The 23,371-nt window shown below is 35.5% G+C and overlaps 1 protein-coding gene across 1 annotated transcript; it reads left to right on the forward strand.

Annotated features, from left to right (window-relative positions):
• The first annotated feature begins 926 nt into the window (after window positions 1-926).
• LOC138708734 (putative ammonium transporter 1) lies at window positions 927-22,959 on the forward strand. Its single transcript, XM_069838863.1, has 10 exons — window positions 927-1,022; window positions 3,491-3,606; window positions 5,277-5,366; window positions 7,298-7,525; window positions 10,861-11,066; window positions 12,276-12,509; window positions 15,691-15,802; window positions 17,245-17,363; window positions 18,321-18,447; window positions 22,642-22,959. Exons 1-10 carry the CDS (start codon window positions 1,006-1,008, stop codon window positions 22,749-22,751), a joined length of 1,359 nt encoding a protein of 452 aa, XP_069694964.1. The 5' UTR covers window positions 927-1,005; the 3' UTR covers window positions 22,752-22,959.
• Window positions 22,960-23,371: the final 412 nt, after the last annotated feature.

Consider the following 23,371-nt stretch of genomic DNA (forward strand, 5'->3'; position numbering starts at 1 on the left):
CCATTGGTCCCTATCCTGAGCAAGATTAATCCACTCTCTACCATCATATCCCACCTCCCTCAAATACATTTTAATATTAACCTCTCACCTATGTCTCGCCTCCCCAAAGGTCTTTTTCCCTCCGGCCTCCCAACTAACACTCTATATGCATTTCTGGATTCGCCCATACGTACTACATGCCCTGCCCATCTCAAACGTCTGAATTTAATGTTCCTAATTATGTCAGGTGAAGAATACAATGCTTGCAGCTCTGCGTTGTGTAACTTTCTCCATTCTCCTGTAACTTCATCCCTCTTAGCCCCAAATATTTTCCTAAGAACCTTATTCTCAAATACCCTTAATCTCTGTTCCTCTCTCAAAGTGAGAGTCCAAGTTTCACAACTATAAAGAACAACCGGTAATATAACTGTTTTTTTAAATTCTAACTTTCAGACTTTTTGATATCAGACTGCATGATAAAAGCTTCTCAACCGAATAATAACAGGCATTTCCTATGTTTATTCTGTGTTTAATATCCTCCTGAGTGTCATTTATTTGTGTTACTGTTGCTCCAAGATATTTGAATTTTTCCACCCCTTCGAAGGATAAATCTCCAATTTTTATATTTCCATTTCGTACAATATTCTGGTCACGAATAATAATAAAATATGTAACCTGACAAGACCTGGCAATATACAAGTACCCCTGCGACAGACAGGTTTAGAACCCAAGTCTGTAACATTCACTTGGCGCTAGATCTGCACCTAAAACGTTTTGTACAGCACAGTCAGTATCTTCACAGAATACATGGTAGAAACTGACGGAATTAAGAAAAAATACGCGTGACTGAGCCATGATCAGGGAAGTGGAAGATCGCGACTACAGACAGTTCCAGATGTAACCAATCTCGTCTGATGTGAGAGTGCTTGGATGCAGTGTGAGATTCAGTCTCTCACAGGAAGGTTCATAAACATCAAACAACAGTTTAATTCAAGTCTATGTTCATTCAGATAGTTTTAAGTTCCGATGTGTGTAGTGTACAGGTGAGTAAAAACAGCAAGTCAGAAAGTAAGGTTCCTACAGTCTTGAAGTTTTTATATATTGGCCTAAGCATTAAAAATTAAAAAAAAAGTTTATTCAACATTACATTTATTTGTCAACATAAAAGTTTAGAGATTTTGAACACTTTTCTTTCATGGGTTTTAAATTGAGTTAGGCAATAAATTGGAACTTTTACAATGAAATTATACTTTTAGTACAACCGGAGGAAGAGTTGTATTGTATTGTATTTATTTACATTCCATTGTATTCGTACATCTCTTCACAGCTAGAATATGAAACATGTCGTGCTATCAAAATGGAGTGGGTTATATGATAATAAAAATTTTTAATAGCTTCCCTATGGATATAAAAAATCAAACTCAAAACATAAGATTATTTAGGGCCAAATTAAAGAAGTACCTAATTTCTCACGCCTTCTATTCTGTAGGTGAATTCATGACATTCAATAACGCTTCATGAAATTGATACTAAAACTTTGTGTTGTACTAGTAGACTATATTGTAAATCTCGTCTGTATATATTTTATCTAGACTGTGGCTATAAATTAAGATTTTATAATAGTATTAAGTTTTTTGACTTGTTCCATATTCCAGCTGTAAGCAATGTATGAATACCATGGAATGTTAATAAATACAATACAATACATATCCACACCTCTGCCACGCGTATACTAGCATGACTTTGAGGACAGGTGAGCGAAACTGGTGATACATAACGGAATGTAATATCATGAAGCCCCTATCGCGGAATGTGTATACATTTCTTTTTTGTCACAATTTTTTGGAAAATTAAAAAAAATATATCTCGAAAACTATCCCAAGTATTGAGTTCGAACTTACCACAGTTACTTTTAGTGTCAAATAGACTGTCTGTACAAAAATGTAGGTTTCTAGCATGTATAGTTTCACCTCGGTCCCCCCTTAAATTCAAGGACCACGACCTGGGACGTTTCCCTTGTTAGACAAATTCCCACTATAGGAGAACGGTCATTTTTTTGTGCCTAAGGCTGTAGAAAAATAATCCATATATCCCAGAAAAATTGAAGGAAAAAACAGCAGCGGCTTACAAGTAAAGTCAGCCGGAGCGGTTGTGGGCGAAATTGACGAAATGTTGATATATAACTCGAATGTGCTTCATTTATTGAATGAATGAATGGCTTATAGAATACAGAGTATGCTTAGAGACTATCAGTAGGTACCCGAATTCTCTTTTTGAGCCGATGTAGAAAGCTGCGGTGTTACGTCTCGCCTTTCTACAGCCATAGAGTCCATGGAACTTTTTGTTTTTTGTTTTTTTTGGGGGGGGAGCATTGTTACCGAGCGGTTGGTGACCTACTATGTCAAACACAAAGACGTAGTTCTACAACACAACAGTATCCAGGAAAACATCCTCTCCACATCTCAACAGGAACTGTAGCGAACGATGTGTCGTTCCTTAAACAGATGTAAGGAATGTTAAAAACGAGGATGCAAAGTTTCAGCACCTCTTTTTTTAAGAAGTTAGGTACAGCTTACAGCAAAAAAATTTTGGAAATATTCAGCTTTTTTTATCCATTACTGTTTCTTATACAATAATGAAAATTGGTATATTTAAAACACTGCCCTTCTGCTATATGAAAAAAATATATATATATATTTTTTTACGATTTAAAAAAGTTATTTACTTTTTTTTTTTCAAAATTCAGTTCACTGTGCAGTGATGAAGCGTTTCCCACATAACTAAAAAACTATCCAACATTCTGTGATGAAATTTTGTGTGTGTATTTATACATGTCAAATCAACAATATGATGCAAGATCACTTGTCTACCTTTGATAGATTGTCTGATAAAAAATAAATTTGTTAAAAAAAATAGTCAAATATCAGTATTTTCTTCTAACGCAAAATAAAAAAATATATATTATTTATAAAGGAATGTAGTTGGAAGAGCATGACATTGTAAACATGAGTTTCAGCAATAAAATAAAAGAGAGAGAACATGAAAAAGTTAACAAGTTTATGAGTTATGAGGGAAACGCTTCATCACTGCACAGTGAACTGCCACCACTTTTAATTAAAACAATATATAAGTAATTTTTAATCGTAAAAATATCTTTTTTTATATATAGCAGAAGGACAGTGTTTTACACGTACCAATTTTCATTATTGTACAAGATACAGTAATGGAGGGAAAAAATGTTAAATATTTCCAAAAATTTTACTGCTGTAAGCTGTACCTAACCCCTTAATTTGGGTGAATAAATGATGTTATAACTGCTTATATTTAGTAGTATTTTACATCAATAGTTTGCGATGTGTCGAATTACTAACACTGTACTGTGTATCGCCGGTAGCAAGCTGTCTGCGTAACCGGAATCTGTGAGCGGCTCGGCTGAGAGTCGGATAGCCGCGTTGAGCTTTTTCTACAATCTATTCGCTCAGTATTTGCTAATTTATGCACATTCTTTCAGTCAACAGGAGCATAAGGTGCCATCAGCTATGTCCAGCAGTGTGGATGAAGAACTTAAAGAGCTGAAGAAGAATATCGATGACGTCTTCATTTTGACAAATGCAATTATAGTCTGCTGTAAGTAAAATCTAGGAATTTATATGGACAAAAACTTAAGTTGGAATACACAAGTCACACACATATGTAAAATAGTTTTTATGAAAATTCACGCACTAAAAAAAATTCGAAATTTCCTTCCGTTGCTTCTCAAGAAGAACTTAGTGCAGTCGCTCTTGATGCCTCATTTTGATTACTGTGACACTCTCTACACTGACCTTAACAGGAGACTGACAGACAGACTACAGCGTGTTCATAATGCATGTGTTCGATTTATTTGCAATGTCCGTAGATCTGACCGCATCACACCTTCACTAAATATGCTGTCCTGGGTCCGTCTCAAAGAGCGAAGAACTATTCACTCTCTCACTTTATTTACTCTTCAATATTCTTCAAACCTCTAACCCTAGCTACCTAGCTTCTCGTTTTCAACATTTGTTCTCATATCACGAAATAGATACTCGCTTACAACACCATATCACACTCTCCATTCCTAAACACAGAACATCCTTCTACTCTTCATCTTTCACCGTCTCTGCAGCTCGTCTCTGGAACTCTCTACTACAACATGTCAGAGACTGTCGGACACTGTCTAGTTTCAAAAATAAATTAAAATTTCACTTTTTGAATTAGATTCCTTTCAGTTATAAGCCCTTTTCTCTGCCATAGTTTTGTAAAAATATAGGCTATGTATTTCTTTTTCCTTCCTTTGCCCTTTTTGTTCTCTTTATCAGCCGATGAATTTATTAGCATAGCCTTTTTATCGTGAATTTTATTTAATTTTTGTACTTCTTTTCTTTTTTATTACTATTTTATTACATTCCATTTTGTTATATTCTTCCTTACGTTTTTCATATTAACCATTTGTACTAAATGAGTTGCTTTCACTATATTCCAATGTATTTTACTTTCTTTTTTCTATTATGGTATTATTTTCATGTTGTTTAGTGTCTATTTTATTATGCTATTATTATTATATTTTTTTTGTAATATGTTAATATTCTGTTCTTTAACTTTTTGTTAAATTTTAACTGTTTGTATACTTTGTGACCTGGTAGAGCGTAAGAGAAGGCCCTATGGCCTTAACTCTGCCAGTATAAATAAAGAATTATTATTATTATTATTATTATTATTATTATTATTATTATTATTATTATTGAGCTGAGACGTGAGTTGGTGTGGGGATGATGAAATTTACATGCACTGACAGTCTTTCTTCTCTCATTATTTAAATGTACAGTCGCTTATAAATTATATGGCATGAGATACTGAAGTACATTGAAAATAATCTTCCCATTAGTCGCATTGTTTTATATGAATCTCCAAAATTAAGTCGTGACTCCTTTGGAGCTAACTTCCCTGAAGGATAAATCTTTCAGATGATGTAACAAGTAAAACATAAGTAGTGATCCTAATCGTTATGCCCCAAATACTGATGGGTAGAGGAAACGGGAGTACCCCACGAAAATCTACCACTAAGAACCCTTTTCCTGCTACAAATTCCATTTGCACCTACCGAGATTCGAATCCGGGTTACCAGAATGGAAAGCCGATGCTCTAATCGTTAGGCTAACGATGCGCCATTATTATTATTATTATTATTATTATTATTATTATTATTATTATTATTATTATTATTATTATTATTATTATTATTATAGACAGTAATAGAGCATATATTCAATTTACAGTGATGCAATGTGGATTTGCTTGCCTGGAAGCCGGCGCAGTGCGTTCAAAAAACACAACAAACATTATAATGAAGAACTTCATGGACATTTGTGAGTAAAATCTAAAACAGTGTTTTGAAGATGACACACATTTTCTCAATATACGATTTGAGCATTTCACAGCAATTGTCTAAGATAGTTTATTTCTGAGGTGCACATTAAAAAGGGCGTAAGTCTTAATTAGTTGTTTTGAGTTATGACCTCCATGTGAATACAAAATACTGTACTTCTTCAGATGGTATAAAGGGCATATGTCTATCCTCTTCCATAATGATGTAGACCGTAAGATTTTCAGGCCATCATAATGCTATTGGACCTCATTTCAAATTTTTCTTTTGCTCTGCTCAAAACTTACAATTTATGGCTGGTACCCTATTTATCGCGGACCATCGATTTCTCGATTACCACGTATAAAGAAGAATCATAAATTAAATGATTTACTAAATACCCAATAAGAACATAAGATTTCATATTTTAATTGCAAAGAAATGCAACATTTAATCCTAAAATTTGAGATACCTGAATCTATTTAAGTATTTTAATGATATAGGTCTAATCATTGTATCGACCACTAGTTAATAGATAGATAGGCACCATTCCGAAAGCCTTTGTAAAGTGGAGGGAAAAATACAAGCTGACGAGAGATCTTCAAGATGCCATCGACACCACCATAATAAAATTTTCTGTAGCGATATTTCGTCAGCATCTTTATGGTGTACATTCAATTTAAATTATATTTGGTTCTATTTTTTTTTCTTATGTCTTAATCAGTTTTGTCTGAAACCTGTTTCTATAATTTTTCATTTTAAATTTTATTGTGAGCTATTCTGCATCGCAGGGCAAACCCAAAATATTGGGTCAGACCAATAAATAAATAATTTAAGTACCGGGTGTAAGGGTACTGTACTACAATAATAAAATTTTAATTTACGAAACCCAAGCAGAAGAAAAACAATGAATACCATTGAAAAGTCAAGATAATATTGGAAGTAATACAAGACGTAAAGACACTTAGCAATACTTTTGCAGATTCCTACAACATAAGGCTGGTTCACAATAAACCGGAAACGGAAACGACAACAAAAACGAGAACGGAAATAATGTTAAAATGAATGTATTTAAATGTGAGCATTCACAATAGTTATTTGTGAATACAGTAGAACCTCTATTATCCGTGGTAATGAAGGGGATGGACTGAACGGTTAATCGAAAAAATCGGATAATCCGTATCATAAAAGATTTTCATAAATAAAGTGCATATTATTTAGGCCTATAGTTTCATAATTTCCTCCGTGGTGTGGTGTTTAACATGCTGGATAGTGGATCAGAAGTTCATTAATTTAAGATTTGTTACCAGTGACGGGTTTTAAGGGCTAAGGGAACACCTTGTGATGGTTGTCTGCCGAAAGATAGAAGTAGAGGTCTCATGTTGTAGATTTACAAAGTCGTACTTTATATAATTGACCTTTTTTATTAAATCGCGCACAGTTGTAACGCCAATCTCGTATTCTGATTCGATATGAGATAAAGTTTCTGCTCTCCCAAATCTCTCAATTATTTGCTCTTTTTTATAGTTAGCATAACACGTTTTCTTTCAACACCCATGGAAGATATTTTACATATTATGTTATACAAAATGTTCACTCCAACCGTCGAAAAGGACTGAATTGTACACGGATTTTGCAATTGTGTGAAAGTTCTTGGAGTCATTTCCTTGAAACCACGTAGTGACTATTTTACAATTTGGGAAAAACACCCCCTCCAACAAGTAACTGTATAGGACTTCATATTTTTTTCTGTAAAAAGAGAGAGAGACACAGTCGGATAATTCACCAATCGGTTAATAGGGTAGCGGATAATCGGGGTCCTACTGTACTCACATTTAAATGCATTTATTTTAACAATATTTCCGTTCTCGTTGTCATTTTTGTTCCCGGTTTATTGTGAACCAGCCTTAATTGTCTTCTATTTCTTTCTTTCAGTTATAAGTGCCCTATGTTACTGGCTGGTAGGATACGCGCTTGCCTACGGAGACGGCAACCCCTTCATCGGATACACGTACTGGGCTGGTGTAGGTGTCAGGGGTCACCAGATGGCGCACTGGTTCTTTCAGTTCGTCTTCGCAGCTACCGCGGCTACTCTGGTGTCCGGCGCCGTGGCGGAAAGGTGCAACTTCATCGCCTATATCACCTACAGCGCAGTCATAACAGGTGATATGCACCAGGACTTCAATGAGAGACAAGATCTGTTGGGCTGGTGCAAAAGTTCTAGCGCATTTCTCTCTGTGACAAAAGTGTTTGTTCTTGATTACACAACTCTTAACACTATATCACTTAGGAATATATTTATGATGATCACTTTCACGTATTAAATGTAAATCAATTTTAAAGCCCTAGTTGACTAATTCCAACTTAGTAGTAGCTATCTTCAGTGCCAGTGAGGTCCTTGCATACATCTTCTGGTTCCTTCTGCAGAGCGAAATAGCTTGACAAACTTGAACCGAATATAGTGGCTGTGATTCACACGCTAACGGCAGCATCAGATATCAGCAACGATAGTAAGCTGGTTTTTTTAAAAGAAATAATAGTTGAAGTAATAATAGTAAACCAAATTGGTAAATTTAACAAAAATAACCCTCTCCAAAACATATAATAAGGTAAAGATACAAACAAAACTGATAAATTCTTAACAGTACATGGGGTGAGGCAAGGAGATTCCTTATCTACAATTCTGTTCAACATCGGCCTTGAAAAAATCATTAGGAACATTGATATAAATTTTAATGGTACCATATTTAATAGGACCAGATAGTGCATGGCCTATGCGTATGATATTGTGGTCATGAGTAGATCTCTTGGAGTGCTAAATGAAATAGTAACCCAAATTCAAACAGAAGCAGAGCACATGGGGTTAAAAATTAATAAAGAGAAAACTAAATATATGAGAAACATAAGACCAAGTGGCGTTTGTAATAAAGATATTATAATAAATGGACAGAAATATGAGGAAGTAGATTCTTTTAAATATCTAGGAGTTCTAATTACCCAAGAAAACACTGCAGATGCGGATATGAGGCAAAAAATTGCTGGGGGAAATAGATGCCTGAGAGCCCTTAACAAAACTTTGAGAGCAAGATGCATAAGTAAAAAAGCAAAACTTACATTATATAAAACAGTCGTAAGACCAATTGTGCTTTATGGCAGTGAAACTTGGACTCTGTCGAAGAAAATGGAACAACAACTGATGACATGGGAAAGGAAAATTCTAAGGAAAATTCTAAGGAAAATCTGTGGTCCTAAATATGAGAATGGGTACTGGAGAATTAGATATAATACAGAACTGAAAACTCAATATAAATCTCCAGATATTGTTGCTGAAATCAAAGCCCGTAGGTTGGAATGGTTAGGACATGTAATCAGGATGAATGATCAGAGAATACCAAAAAAGATTCTAAACACAAAACCAGAAGGCAGGCGCAAAATTGGCAGACAGAAACTAAGATGGTTGGATGGAGTGGAGGACGATTTAAGGACTCTAGGCGTGAGAAGATGGAGGCAGAAGGCTCTGGTTGGACAGGAATGGACCAAGATCCTAAGGGAGGCCAAGGCTAGACTACAAGGGCCGTAGTGCCGAAGAAGAAGAAGAATAGTAAAAGTAATTTTATAAGTGTCCCCTGCGGTGGCTGAGTGGTCAGGCCTTCAGCCTGTCAGGCAAGCTGTCCGGGTTCGAGTCCCGGTCAGACGTGGGATTTTTCAACAGTAATCTCACTAGACGTTTTGATTTATCTAGAGAAATCAAAATTCGAGTGGAATTTAATTGACTATTATACGATTAGAAGAAAGTATATAAAGATTAGAAGAAATAAAGTACTCTAATACAATAAAATATTGACTTACTAAAATTATATTTCACTAATAAGCCGTTGAAAGCAGAAGTGGTGTAAGTCAAAACTGGGTAATGAGGGTTAAAGTAAACATTCTGTAAAATACAGCGCAATGTAGCAATTAGTAATGAATTTATTTGAACTATTATTAGTTAGTGGATAGCATGAAGGTCATATTAATTGCTACTTTGCGCTGTATTTTACAGAATTTTTACTTTAAACCTCATTACCCAGTTTTTGACTTACACCACTTCTGCTCTGAACGGCTCTAATGTTAGCTTCACCAAAACCTTTGAACGGAGCGCCATTTTCAGTTGACTATGCGGTAAACAAATGACGATTGCAAAGTATGATTTATGGTATCGTAAAGAATTTGCAATTTGAAATATTGGCAAACAAATGGTAGTGAGGTGATAAAAACAAAAGAAAGTATATAAAGATTAGAAAAAATAAAGTACAAGGCCCATTCAAAATGAAAATTAAACATAACCGTAACATAAACACACAAGTTTGCGCCCAGGCTACCAAATATTCACATAAACACTGACATTAACATTGCCGTAAGACGTTAACATGAAAGTTTGCAAACTCCAAACTTCCATGCTTATGCTTACGTGATTTGCAAACAGAACACAATCGTGGAGCGCTGAAGTATACGACAGAATATGAGGAAATGGCGTCGTTGTTATGTTTCCATGGTTACCAAGTATGTTTGCTGTTATGTTTATGTTTCCAACGTGAATGATTTTCATTTTACCGTAACGTTTATATTCTTAAGTTAACGCTTACGTTATGTATTATTTTCATTGTGAATGAGCCTTAATACAATAAAATATTAATTGACTTACTAAAATTCCATTTCACTAATGTTAGCTTCACCAAAACGTTTGAACGGAGCCGCCATTTCCAGTTGACTGTCTATGCAGGAAACAAATGACGACCTCAAAGTATGTTTTATAGTACCGTAAAGAATTTGTATTTTTAAATGTTGGCAAACAAAGAAACAAATGCTAGGGAACTGATAAAAAGAAACAAATGCAAGGGAAACGATAGAAACAAGCAAACGCTATGGAAGTGATAAAATTGTAGCGATAAACAGCCATTATTGGTTGAAACACGTCCTTTCAAAAGTAGTATGACGTAGTAAAAATGTAATAGTCATTGTAAAATCCATAGTGACACCTGTGGCGGACAAGATCGTTGGGTTAGCCCACATTAGACATCTACATTATTCCGTCAATATTTCTTCATTCCGTCATCATTCCGGCTGGCGACGCACGGTGTGGGTTTAGGAATGCGCCTAGCTTGACGATTAGCGCAGTAAATCGTAAAGGTCATAGTGCCTCCCTCCCGAAAATTTCATTCCATTCCAAACTTTACAAGTCATTGAGGTTTACTGCTCCTGAACATGTTTCTAAACTTTCTTGACAAAAATCAGATGTTCACAAGCAGCGGTCATAAAGGTCACATGACGTATGGCCACTTTATGAGACAACACAGGACAATTATAAGAGAAATTGCATGTACTTAGTCTTCATAAGAGAGCAAGTTAATATCCAAATTCGTCGAGAACCGAAATCTACTTGATTTGCAGCCGGAAACTTGATCCCCAGCTCAGCGAATGAGGATAATGATGGATTGATAATGTGTTGGTGCTCCCAGGGTTCGTGTATCCCGTCGTGAGCCGATGGGTGTGGACCGAAGAAGGCTGGTTGAATCAGATGGGGTACAGGGACTTCTCAGGCTGCGGGCCCGTTCATCTCCTGGGAGGTACATGTTCGTTCTTCGGAGCTGCGTTCCTGGGACCGCGTCTGGGTCGTTTTAACAAGATGGAGGAATCTCAAGATTTTCCGGGGCACTCCGTGCCTGTAAGTATCCTCACACTTAATTTTAAATTACAGTTTGTGAGGTGAAAATGTTCCGATGTACAACACCAGTGGACCAAAAATAATAAAGGAACCTTGCCCTCGGCTGGATATGAACCTATGAACCTCGGGTCCAATGGTCAGTATAATAACCAGGAGAACTCAAGTGCGATTGATGATGGCACTTTTTATGGTTTACAGTCCACCGCAGTGGAGTAACGGTTAGCTTAGAGGATTCCACGTTAAGAAAAAAGCATCGAGTATATGGGGCTGTTCCATCAAATGACCAGTTGCCATAGAAACGCTTACCTACCACATACCTTCTACAATGTACGTGTTCATAAAGTGTGCATACGATTCATCTGCAATACTCGTAAATTTGACCATATAACACCTTCCCTCCAGTTACTTTCATGGGTGCGTCTGAAGGAACGAAGAACAATACATTCACTGTCTCTTCTGTTTAGAATCATGCATACTTCTACTCCGAATTATCTGTTATCTCGCTTTCAGTTTCTTACAACTCTTCGAAACCGACATCAAGCACTTCTTTCTATCCCTCATCATAGAACGTCTTTATACTCATCTTCCTATACTGTAGAAATACCTCGCCTCTGGAATTTGTTACCTAATGACGTCAGGGACTGCCGGACTTTATCACAATTCAAAATTAAATTGGAAAATTTTGTCTTAGTTAATGTTTTTAAGGTATTGCTAGAAGTATTGATTTGTGTTTTTATTTTCTTTTTTAATCTAGACTAAAGTTGCAAGTTTCTTGTTTATGTTGTTAATTAGTTAGGATACAATTAATTATGATACTTAATCGCTCATTTAAAGTTTTGTGACTGCAACCTGTGTATATTTTGTGTGGCTTTACTTTGTTTATAGTGTTTTTTTCCTCTCCCTCTCTCTTTATCTCTTGTGTAGCTTTACTTTGTAGGCTACATAGTATTTTTTTGCTGTTTATTTCTGTGATTGTATTTGTATTCCTGGTGTTGTGGAAGAGAAGGCCTGATGGCCTTAACTACACCAGAATAAATAAATAAATAAATAAATAAATAAATAAATAAATAAATAAGTAATAAATGTACTAGGCAAGGCCCATAAAACCAATGCTTTTTTCTTAATGTAGAGTGCTCTGATTTCGCAGGGGTTTTACCGGGGGGGGGGGGGCGTAGTTGAGAAAGGAGTTTAAAATCCCTTTCGTTGCAGTTGATGGGTCTGGGAGGCATGATCCTGGTGACGGGCTTCCTGGCGTTCAACGGCGGCACGCTGGGCTCCATGACTAACCCAGGAGACAGCGAGGTGATCGCCCGCGTCATCAGCAACACAGTGATGGGCGGCTCAGGGGGCGGACTAGTCCTCATGGCGGCGAGCAAGTGCGGGCTGTGCGGCGCCAGAGCCTGGAGCTTCATTTATACGTTAAACGGGGCTTTCATTGGCATGGTAATCAGTTATCAGCAAACTGCAAATTTTTAGGCACTAAAAACAGTTGGAATAGGCAGGCAAAATAGGCATTCAAAATTCTAAAATAGGCATTTAAAAAGGCACTAACAAATTTCTAATTCTTAATGGCTAACACGACCATAGCGTAGCATTATACACTACTTTCTATAGGAATGTCATTATGGCAATGAATAACTAAATATTCGTCCAAATGTTGTAATGAGAACTGATGTCTATTGTCTGTAAGAATGTTCTTAAATTGGGAGAAACTCCCTTCCACTTCACATGAAGTGATGGGGCAATACTTCAATCAGCTGGGGACCAAACCAGTGGGAACGCAGTAATGTCAATGTATTTTCCAATCAGTGCTTCTGATGACTTTTGCTTTGGCATAACTCCACGGTATACTTCACGTATTATAGCAGAAAACTCAACTCCATACTCGATTCACTAACTCACAAAACGGGTACACAGTTTAAACAACTACCCTAGTCAACTACCACAATAATTCATGCGGCTTTCGAAATACATTTTTTTCTTATTGGTTGATTTTAAATTATTCGATTTCTCCGCGCTCTGCTGGCAGTACAACGTAACGCACAGAATTATCGATAGTTCTATATCACTTCCCTCTGCTGGATAAAAAAGAAACAAATTACAGATTCAAAAAATGTCGATAGAATGGACAGTAAATTCAATTATAATATATCATACGGATATTTAGGCAACTTTTAGGCATTTACTAATGAAATAGGCAATTATAGGCACTATAGAATTCGCATATAATACTCACGTCTTAAAATGGATATGTAACCTAAAATCTTCCGCCTTCAGGTTAAGGATCAAAATAGGCATATAGGCATAAATCCCCAGCTTACTTATCAGTCAGAAATGACTAGGGCGCGGTAGTAGAGGGCCTAAAATTACAGAAAATGATCTTAAATTTCTGAAAATATGACGTTATAATTTAAAAAAACGACAGAGATATTAATAATAATAAAATAATAATATATTACTTAATGTATCCGAAATCACGTCAATGTATATTTAAATATTAGAAGGGGCAGAGAGGTGCAGACGGCTGTCACATTCTGGTTCTGATCCCAGGCGGCAGACTTCTACGACACAGAGATACAAAAGTTGATCCCACAGTATGAGAAATGTCTCAATTCCGGTAGGGAAAATGTTGAAAAATAGCTCTACAATATCTGTTACAATAAATCTTTCCGTGAAATTTTGTTTTCTTTCTGTAAACGGCGCCAGGGAAACTTATTTTCTGGACGACCTCGTAATTGCGTTCGAGTGGCTAAAATTTGTATAAGCACTTGTTTTGACATTATTAACATGGTGGAAGAAAAAAAAATAACCACCTTATCTGCCCACATAATAATATTTGCTTGTAAGTCAACCAGATTTAATGTTCGAGAAAGTCGTAGGCCTATTCGTGGGTTTGAATCTCTCTGCTTTATCGTTGATCACATGTTTCGTGAAACAGTAGTAGTAGCAGTAATATATACAGCCAGTGCCAGCGTTTTTGGCGCGTCCTTGAGTAAAAAGCCAGTCAGTGAGGATTTCTTGTCAGAGCAGCTGAGAACGGTACTATCCAATACGTCACGTCAGTAATCTGCCAATCACAGTTGTCAGTCTTATTGTCTATTGACTGCGGCAAAGACAAGATATTCGCACTTTGCATTTCGTGTCCTTGAGTACAGTGTTCAGTCAGTGGTATCTGTTGCCACTTCGACTGAGAGTGGTGCCACCTCCTAAACAGAAGTACAGTAACGTCAGCAATCTGCCAATCACAGTTGTCAGCTTTCTTGCTCACAGACTGTGGCAACGTTCTCATTACTTATTTCACGTGCCAGAAACGATGGCTTTGGTGGTGGTAGTAGTAGTAGTAGTAGTAATAGTAATAGTAGTAGCAGCGATAGTAGTAAAGTGATAGTATTAGTGGTGGTGGTGGTAGTGGTAGTAGTAGTGATAGTAGTAAAATGGTAGTATTAGTGGTGATGGTGGTGGTAGTGGTAGTAGTAGTAGTAGTAGTAGTAGTAGTAGTAGTAGTAGTAGTACTGTCATCCTCTGAGGAATTTAGTGCTGAGAGGAATGCGGTTCCGACTAGTCTAGCACGGTACTGGAGTGGGAGGGAACAGTGACAGCGGCAGTCTGGAAGGAAGTACAATCATACTGAAAGCATTCGCCCAATTTACGAGAGCAGTATGCCTATTAGTTTTCTAACGTATTTTTGGCGAGATAGAGATACAACCATTCGTACTTACGTATTCAGAGAAGGAAAGTATTGTAGAACATTTTATTTATTTATTTATTTAATTAATTCATTTATTGTTTATTTTTTCTGGTGAAGTTAAGGCCATCACACCACCAGAAATACAAATACAATAAAATAAATAAAAAGAAAAATCATAATAAAACTACAATAATATAAATGAGAAGAAGAATCATACTATAAAATTTAGTGATTAGTAGAATTGAATTAAATGTGTAAAGTAAACAATTTAAATATACTGTACTGCTGAACTCACTTGAGAAGTAAAACTACTTGATTTGTATTTTAAGATATCACTAACAAATGAGTTTCACATGACATTATAGGAATTTGTTTTTCACGATACCAACCACACATATTCTAAAATTCCAATAGAATAAAACCAAAAACTTTCCACAGCATGTTTCCTTAAAAATGACTTGTAACGGTGAAATATTTAATATGAGTAATTCATATAATATTAACATAGCTAACATCAGGGAGATGTTTGAGCAAAAATTGCAACAATACAGTATATTTAATATATTAATAACAAAACCATATAGGCCTAGGTAAACAATATGTATATGAAATATTCACACACTACTACAAACTGAAGACTGCATATTTTTGGACGATTAATACTTCCCACTCCACTCGGCTCGGCTTGGCTGTAGCAACAAAAGAATCTACCTGCAACCCCCCCCCCCCACACCGATGGCAAGAATACCTCAGGTCCAGCGCTAAACTCGTCAGAGGAAGACAGTAGTAGCAGTAGCAGTGGCAGTAGCAGTGGCAGTAGTAGTAGTAGTAGTAGTGGGCTGATGTTCGAGAATAAGGTGCTTAGGAAAATATTTGCGGCTAAGAGAGATGAAGTTACAGGAGAAGGAGAAAGTTACACAATGAACAATGTTGCAGGTGTCAGTGTGTGCTGGTGTCAATGAGATGAACATGTGGGAAAGTTTCGTCTCAGGGATAATCGCTGGACCAATCTACATGATCATCCATTATATTATTCTTTGGTGCAGAAGTAAGTTCAGACATTTTCAACAATTTAATATAATAACACTGAACAACAAGAATTTTGCTCCGACTTAAAACAACGTGTCCCTTATGGTTTGGTGTGCGCTGAATCCGAAAATGCATCTCTTTTCTTCGTATCACGTAAAGTTTTTAAGATATACTATGATTTCAATTTTCGATAAGCGCTCCCCCAGGAAATGTCTGGCGCGGGTTGTGGGTATAAATCAAAACAAAAGCTAATGTATTTTATGACTTATTTACGGTTTATTATGGTTGTTGACATGTTATTTTGTACTTCTATTAAATAAACAGATATTGGTCTCTTCTATTAAGTAAATTTCATAACAGTTCAAAGTGAGGTCTACGCAATGAACAAACAAGGGTGTGGTTTTCAGTATTTAAAAGAAAAGTTTACCAGTTTGGGTGAAGAAAAATTAAAAGAGGGCATTTTCATCGGTCCACAAATTCACAAAGTTATGGCTGACCCTTTGTTTGAGGAAAAACTTTCCGTTACAGAAAGAATGGCATGGCGTGCTTTCAAAGACGTTTGCTCTAATTTCCTTGGAAATTCTAGGGCAGACAACTACATCGAACTTTTTGTGGAAATCATATTAAGTGCATATGACAAAATGAAGTGTAATGTGTCTCTCAAAATACACTTTTTACATTCTTATTTGGATTTCTTTCCTCCTAACTTTGGAGCGGTAAATGACGAGCATGGGGAAAGATTATCATCCAGCATGCTTGCAGACTATTGTTGGTTCCTTGTAAAATACAGTCCCGGGTCTAGTTATAAACAGAAGTCATCCAGAAAATTATTTGAAAAGTAAGTTCAAAATCCGAGATTTTTCTCATTATATGCATGAAATATTTTTATTGTTGTTGTGTTTTAAACTATGTTACATCATTTTTGTATCCAGTATCAAGTATTATGAGGAATTTTGAATCCCTAGTGTGTTGTAATTTTATCAGTAGCAGTGAAAAATTAAAAACAAATAAGTTTTGTCATAAAAAATTCAATTAATTTTCCACGGAAAATGGTACGTGATGGGGCAATTTGGATTTTAAATTCAGATTTAGGGCACACATATTAATAATATTTACCTATTTTTTTATTTCGGAGCAAGACAAAGAGTAAAAATTTGTTGTTCAGTGTAATTAGCAGGCGAACATTGAAAACTATATTTCACATCATACTGCAACTAGCCTACAGTAAATAAGTCTATAAATTATGTATTATGTAAAATTAATTTTTATTTTGCTACAGTATGCAACAGTATTTTATTTTCATGCTATGCGAAGTATAAATTGGTATGATGATGGTAACAAATTCTCTTTATATTTTACCCCTCTTGCAACAATTAAATTCTTTATCAGTTTCATTTCTTGCAATTTCTGGAAATCTGTGGTGAAGTTATATGCATAAAATGGGGCTTGGTCTTCTTGCAGTTGACGACCCTTTGGATACCGTGGCTATCCATTTTGGAGGAGGATTTTGGGGTCTGCTCTCAGCTTCAATATTTTCAAATACAGGTCTAGTGTTCGGTGCCACAAGAGAATCCTTGATGGTAAGAAACTTTCGAGTACCAGTACCAGTATCATTCAACTATACAGTTCTTCTACAAAGAAAGAAATAATTTAGAGAATTTTGTGATTATATCAATAGGTATAGGTGGTTCTGGTATACAACCAGATCGCAGTTTGAAAGTTTTTTTTAGACTGTCTTCGAGAAAGTCGCATTTCGAATGTTGAATAACAATGTTTATGCTCGACCATGCCGAAATGTAGTAATTATACACCTGGTAGTAGCCCTTTAATGGACCTCATTAAAGTACACCTATTCATTATAATCCAGTTGTTCAGCCAATGAGAAATCACCTTTGTACCGTTATAAAACCGCAAGTATCGATTATTCTCGGATATGCAATCGAAAGACAATTAGCAAAAAGTCACGGAGGCTGGAAATCCAATACTGTCGCAGAAGGTTATGTTCTGTTACTATAATAATTAGCGTTAATTGTAAATAATATTCAAATAAATTCAATTTGTCATCTCGTTTTTCAATTCTAAATCAATTTCAAGGTTATATCAAAACTAATGTTCATCTTATTCTCTAGGTTATATCAAGGTCAATGATATTCGTGCCTCGGAAAAAATCAATACTTTCGCGTCTGCGCACATCTCACAATTCTGCTCCTCACTTACATAACCATAACATGAAAACTTATGAATAATTTAAAGTTAGAAATATGGTCGAGCATAAAAAGTCGTATGAAACTTGCCTATAATGATAATTAAGACTGTAGTAGAAAACGGTAGCCCGGAAAACTTTTCTACTATTGACGCCGGCCGTGAAAGCCTACACTCCAATAATTAAGACGCTCGTATGGAAATTATGAAATTCGCTTGCGCTCGTTTCATAAAGAAACATACTCGCGTCTTAATTACTACCATTATAGGCTCGTTGCATAATGTACTAATGTGGATTAGAGCTTTTGGGATAAAATGCCACCTTATGCTTCTAGCTGCTTGCCTACAGAATGGCTGGAGCATCTGCGATCATCGTTTGGTCGTCAATAATGTCTTGTATCACATTTGGCATTCTGAAATGTGCTGGGAAGCTTAGAGTAAGTGCTGAAGATGAACAGAATGGTAAGTAAATTCATGGTGACTCAAAATATTTCACTATCACAAACCAATTTACCCATAATTTACAATTATTATGCTGCAGAGTTTAGGTACTTCTGAAGAGAGTGAATACAGGAGCTTCTAGTAATTGAACTATCTCATCAAAATCTAAACAGATCTGAATAGTGTTACCTTAACTTTCAAAATACACGAATAAAATTTAGGTGTCTCTTGTTTTATCATTGACATTATCACATCTGTAAATGTTAGACTCTTTAATAAAATATTACACTCTTACAACCGACTTAATACTAGAAGATACTAATCAGGATTATACACCAACACTACAACAAAACGCTCGCTAGGAAGAATAATTGGATACTTAACAGTAGAAAAGTGCAAAGTGCCAAATTTATGAACAGTATTTTATTAATGGAACAGATGCATTATAGGACCCACCCTTACTTACTTACAAATGGCTTTTAAGGAACCCGAAGGTTCATTGCCGCCCTCACATAAGCCCGCCAGCGGTCCCTATCCTGTGCAAGATTAATCCAGTCTCTATCATCATACCCCACCTCCCTCAAATCCATTTTAATATTATCCTCCCATCTACGTCTCGGCCTCCCTAAAGGTCTTTTTCCCTCCGGTCTCCCAACTAACACTCTATATGCATTTCTGGATTCGCCCATACGTGCTACATGCCCTGCCCATCTCAAACGTCTGGATTTAATGTTCCTAATTATGTCAGGTGAAGAATACAATGCGTGCAGTTCTATGTTGTGTAACTTTCTCCATTCTCCTGTAACTTCATCCCGCTTAGCCCCAAATATTTTCCTTAGCACCTTATTCTCAAACACCCTGAACCTATGTTCCTCTCTCAGAGTGAGAGTCCAAGTTTCACAACCATACAGAAGAACTGGTAATATAACTGTTTTATAAATTCTATAGGACCCACCCTAAGTATAAAAATATGCAAAGCCACAAAAAATGGTCAATGGAAGTACCGTTTCGATCAAATAATGATCGATATATATTGTTTTCATTATGTTGCCAACCAATCAATATTGTTGTAAATTAGTTTTAATCATAATCATGGCGGCAATTTCGAATGCTATAGTTAAATATAAAAAAGAAGTGGATCAAATTCTCCCTCTTGATTTAAAATGTAGGCCTCGAAATGGAAATTATGGAATTATAAATAAGTTGTAAACTTTTTAGTTGTTTTATCCATGAATAAAGACATGTAGGCTATGTTTATGGTTTTTTATGCGAATATGGTTTACTTAGGAATGAAATGTTTTGCGAAACATGCAATCCTGGGAAGAGACTGAAGAAATTTAAAAGTAAACGAGATGAACTCCTGTGGAGATGTCATTGGAAATTACAAGGTATTAATGATAGACACAGGAACGCTGTATCGTAGCACTTTGTGAAATCACTCGGATAAAGGAGAAGATGAAATGGAACATCTCCAGTCAAGTCCATGGTAAAATGTTAATTTTACACCAATTTTGTTTTTAATTCTTTGGTCCAGGGAAAATACTAGTAAAAATGTGTTTTTGTGAAAGACTAGTATTTTCCCTGGACCAAAAATGCAGTATAAATGGAATAGAATTAGTATTTTATAATATAGCATAAAGATGACTAATATGAACTTAATTTCATTGTTGTATTAATATCAATGTTGTATTGTTTGAAAGTTTGATGTTACTGTGTTTAAAGTTTAGCTTTGGTTTGTTTCTTTAACTTTACTGTGAATAAAATTTAATATATTGTATAACAAAGGTGACTAATATGAGTTAACTTCATTGTTGTTAGTTTTATTAAATTATACATGTTGATAGTACTATGTATTTAGTTTTGTTAAGATGGCATACTTGATATAATAATCGAAAATATACAATATATAATCAATATTATGGAATACTCGGGGTGGGTCCTATAATGCATCTGTTCCATAAAGACAGCTCTTTTTGCACACGACATAGTTACATGGACATCTTCCCCACAAATAGTCAAATCCAAAGCTTCAATGGCAAAGGCTCTGATCCTATTATAAAAGTGGACTGACAACAATTTGATGGCCATAAATACTGATAAAACAACGTTTCAAATATTTAGTTTGAAGAAAAAAATCCCGAAACTAAATCTACAGTTCAAGAAAACAAACCTGAGACATACACATGAAACGAAATATTTAGGGACAATTTTTTATTCAAAATTATCTTGGAAAAATCATACTGAAGTAGTAGTAAACAAATCAACAAAAAAAACTTCCAATTTTAAAGAGATTAGCTGGAGCAAAGTGGGGTAGACTTTGAACATCACGTACAAAACATTCATAAAGCCAATACTTCTCTACAATGCGAAGGTATTAATTACAGCAAATAATTTCAACCTGAATCGACTAGAAGTATGCCAAAATCAGGCCCTGCGACTAATAACTGGTGCAACAAAATCAACTCCAATCACGGCAATGCAAGCCCTAACCCAGAACCCTCCAATATGTCTAACTCTAGAGGAGCAGGTACTAACACACATGAACAAATGCTACGGTTAACAACAAAATGGGAAAAAAGACTGTTACAACCAACCAAGTTGAAAACACAAACAAGTTTCCTGTCCAAAGTCACAGAAATAAAAACAGAATTGAATCTCCCTAAATTTAAAGAAAACATTTTAACCAGAGAAAACCCTCTAACCTTCGAACTTAGTCCTTTAGGATATAAAGAAAAAAGCAGCATACATACCAAATCATTCATTAGGAGATTCAGCAAGAAATTCCGTAAATAATGTAGGTAGTACACATAATGTGAGACATATTCCCAACATTTATAGGATTGTCATTTCTGTGTAATGTTGTTGCCCAGCAACATTAATATTTATTTATTTACGTAAGTCTTTATATACTGATTTATAGATGCTATAATTATTATCTGAGATCGTAAATGAAACAAGTTTCGTAAATATTTCGGAATCTGATCCACTTTTGTATACAAAATATGGAACAACTGGATAATACGCACGGCAGACCAATATCGATAATCGACTCTACTTGCTGGCCACTAGTCACCGGGCCATACCGAGCCGTATCAAACAAAATATAATCGAAATGGTGGTAGTCAAATTCGCGACTATATTCTTAAATAATTCACTCCATTAGTCAAGTTCAAGGTTTTATGTAGTACAACGGCGGTTTTTTGAATGCATTAAAATAAAATGAAGATGTAATAAGATAATAAACTAGGTTATCACAAGGAAATTAACAGGAAAAAAGGTGTGTTTCACGGAATACAATTAAAATGACGGAAAGTAAATTTCCGGTTAATGTTCGCCAAAGCGTAAAGTACGTTATTATGACGGCGTTGCTATTTTATTTCTGGCCTATAGAAAAATACCTAGACTTTTACGAAAAAAAAATTTAAGGACCATGAAATTATTCACCGCTTTCATTATAGCCCTATTATTTTTTAACAATATTACGAATCAAAAACTGTCATATTATATAATTTTAACTACTACATGGACGAATCAAATCAATCTAACCTAACCAAAGCTAACCTAACCTAACCAAAGCTAACCTAACCTAACCAAAGCTAAGCTAACCTAACCAAAACTAATCTAACCTAACCAAAACTAATCTAACCTAACCAAAGCTAATCTAACCTAACCTAAGCTAAGCTAAGCTAAGCTAAGCTAACATAACATAACCTTCGTAAATGCAAGGCCTGTAACCGGAGCAAGAAGGGATCTCAATCATTTAATCTCCAAGTACACGCAAAAATAAATTCAAGTAAGGATCACGCTCCCACTGCATGAGAGGTCCGCGCATGCGCTACAGCAAAACTGTTTCTGTCCCGAGCCTCTCATCTAAGGCACTCGTCATAATTTACTCGCAATATTTACGCAAATACACATTGTCACTAACAGTGGTGCTATCTCTCAATAATGTTCAGAACGAAGGAGGTAGACAGAGAGAGAAAAAATGTCTCCCGCCAACTACGCCACACACCAACGTCATGTTCTTATGTTGGTGACATTGTGTATTTACTTAAATTTGGTGGTAAACGTAACGGCACGGTTCAAAGTGACCGTGCTAATTCTCCAGTATAGCGCAAATTTTCAAGTAAAACATGATCTTAATTATTATAGGTACTGCATAAATGTACAACAATGTAATTGCATGATTCCACCTACAGTTATTCTTTTTTCCAGGATTGGATGTATCTATGCACAAGGAGCCAGGATATCCAGTGAAAGGATGGCAAATAATGCCTGAAATGATGATTGTGTCCGATAAAAGGAATTCCAAATTAAATGTTTAGTATTTTACAATATTAATATTCATGCTCACGAAATTACAAGGTCTAAAATAAAATTTTAGGAACCTAGGCGTCAACACAATTAAAATTATTTATTCCAATTATGAACTTCAGTCTGATATAGCTGTCATCAAACATGTTTCCATTTTTATTATGGTTATCATTATTGGTATTGTATTACTATTAAATATGAATAAACATGGTATTTTCATAAGTAAGAGCTTCTGTATCAATATCTAATTAATTTTAATCCAGTCTTTTCGATCCTTTCCAGTTTCATTTCACACTTTCCAATCTATCACCTTCCAATTTTAATTAGACTCGCCATTGAATTATATGAAATCAACTGTATGTCATTAATTGTAACAAACTTCTTACATCATCTTATTTGAAAAGTTCGGCCCAACAACCTGGTACACATATCCAATGCTTTTGATAAGTGTTAACACAAATGATTCAAAACATACCGATACGGTACACAGTATGGACAACTGTTCTTTGCCAGTAAATGATACATAGTGTTCTGCTCAAGGGCAGATCTTTCACTGCAAACCCAGCTTTCTCCAATCTTTCCTATTTTCTACCTTTCTCTTTGTATCCTCATATGATCCATATATCTTAAT

The sequence above is a fragment of the Periplaneta americana genome, chromosome 11, assembly GCF_040183065.1.
Source record: "Periplaneta americana isolate PAMFEO1 chromosome 11, P.americana_PAMFEO1_priV1, whole genome shotgun sequence".
NCBI lineage: Eukaryota > Metazoa > Arthropoda > Insecta > Blattodea > Blattidae > Periplaneta > Periplaneta americana.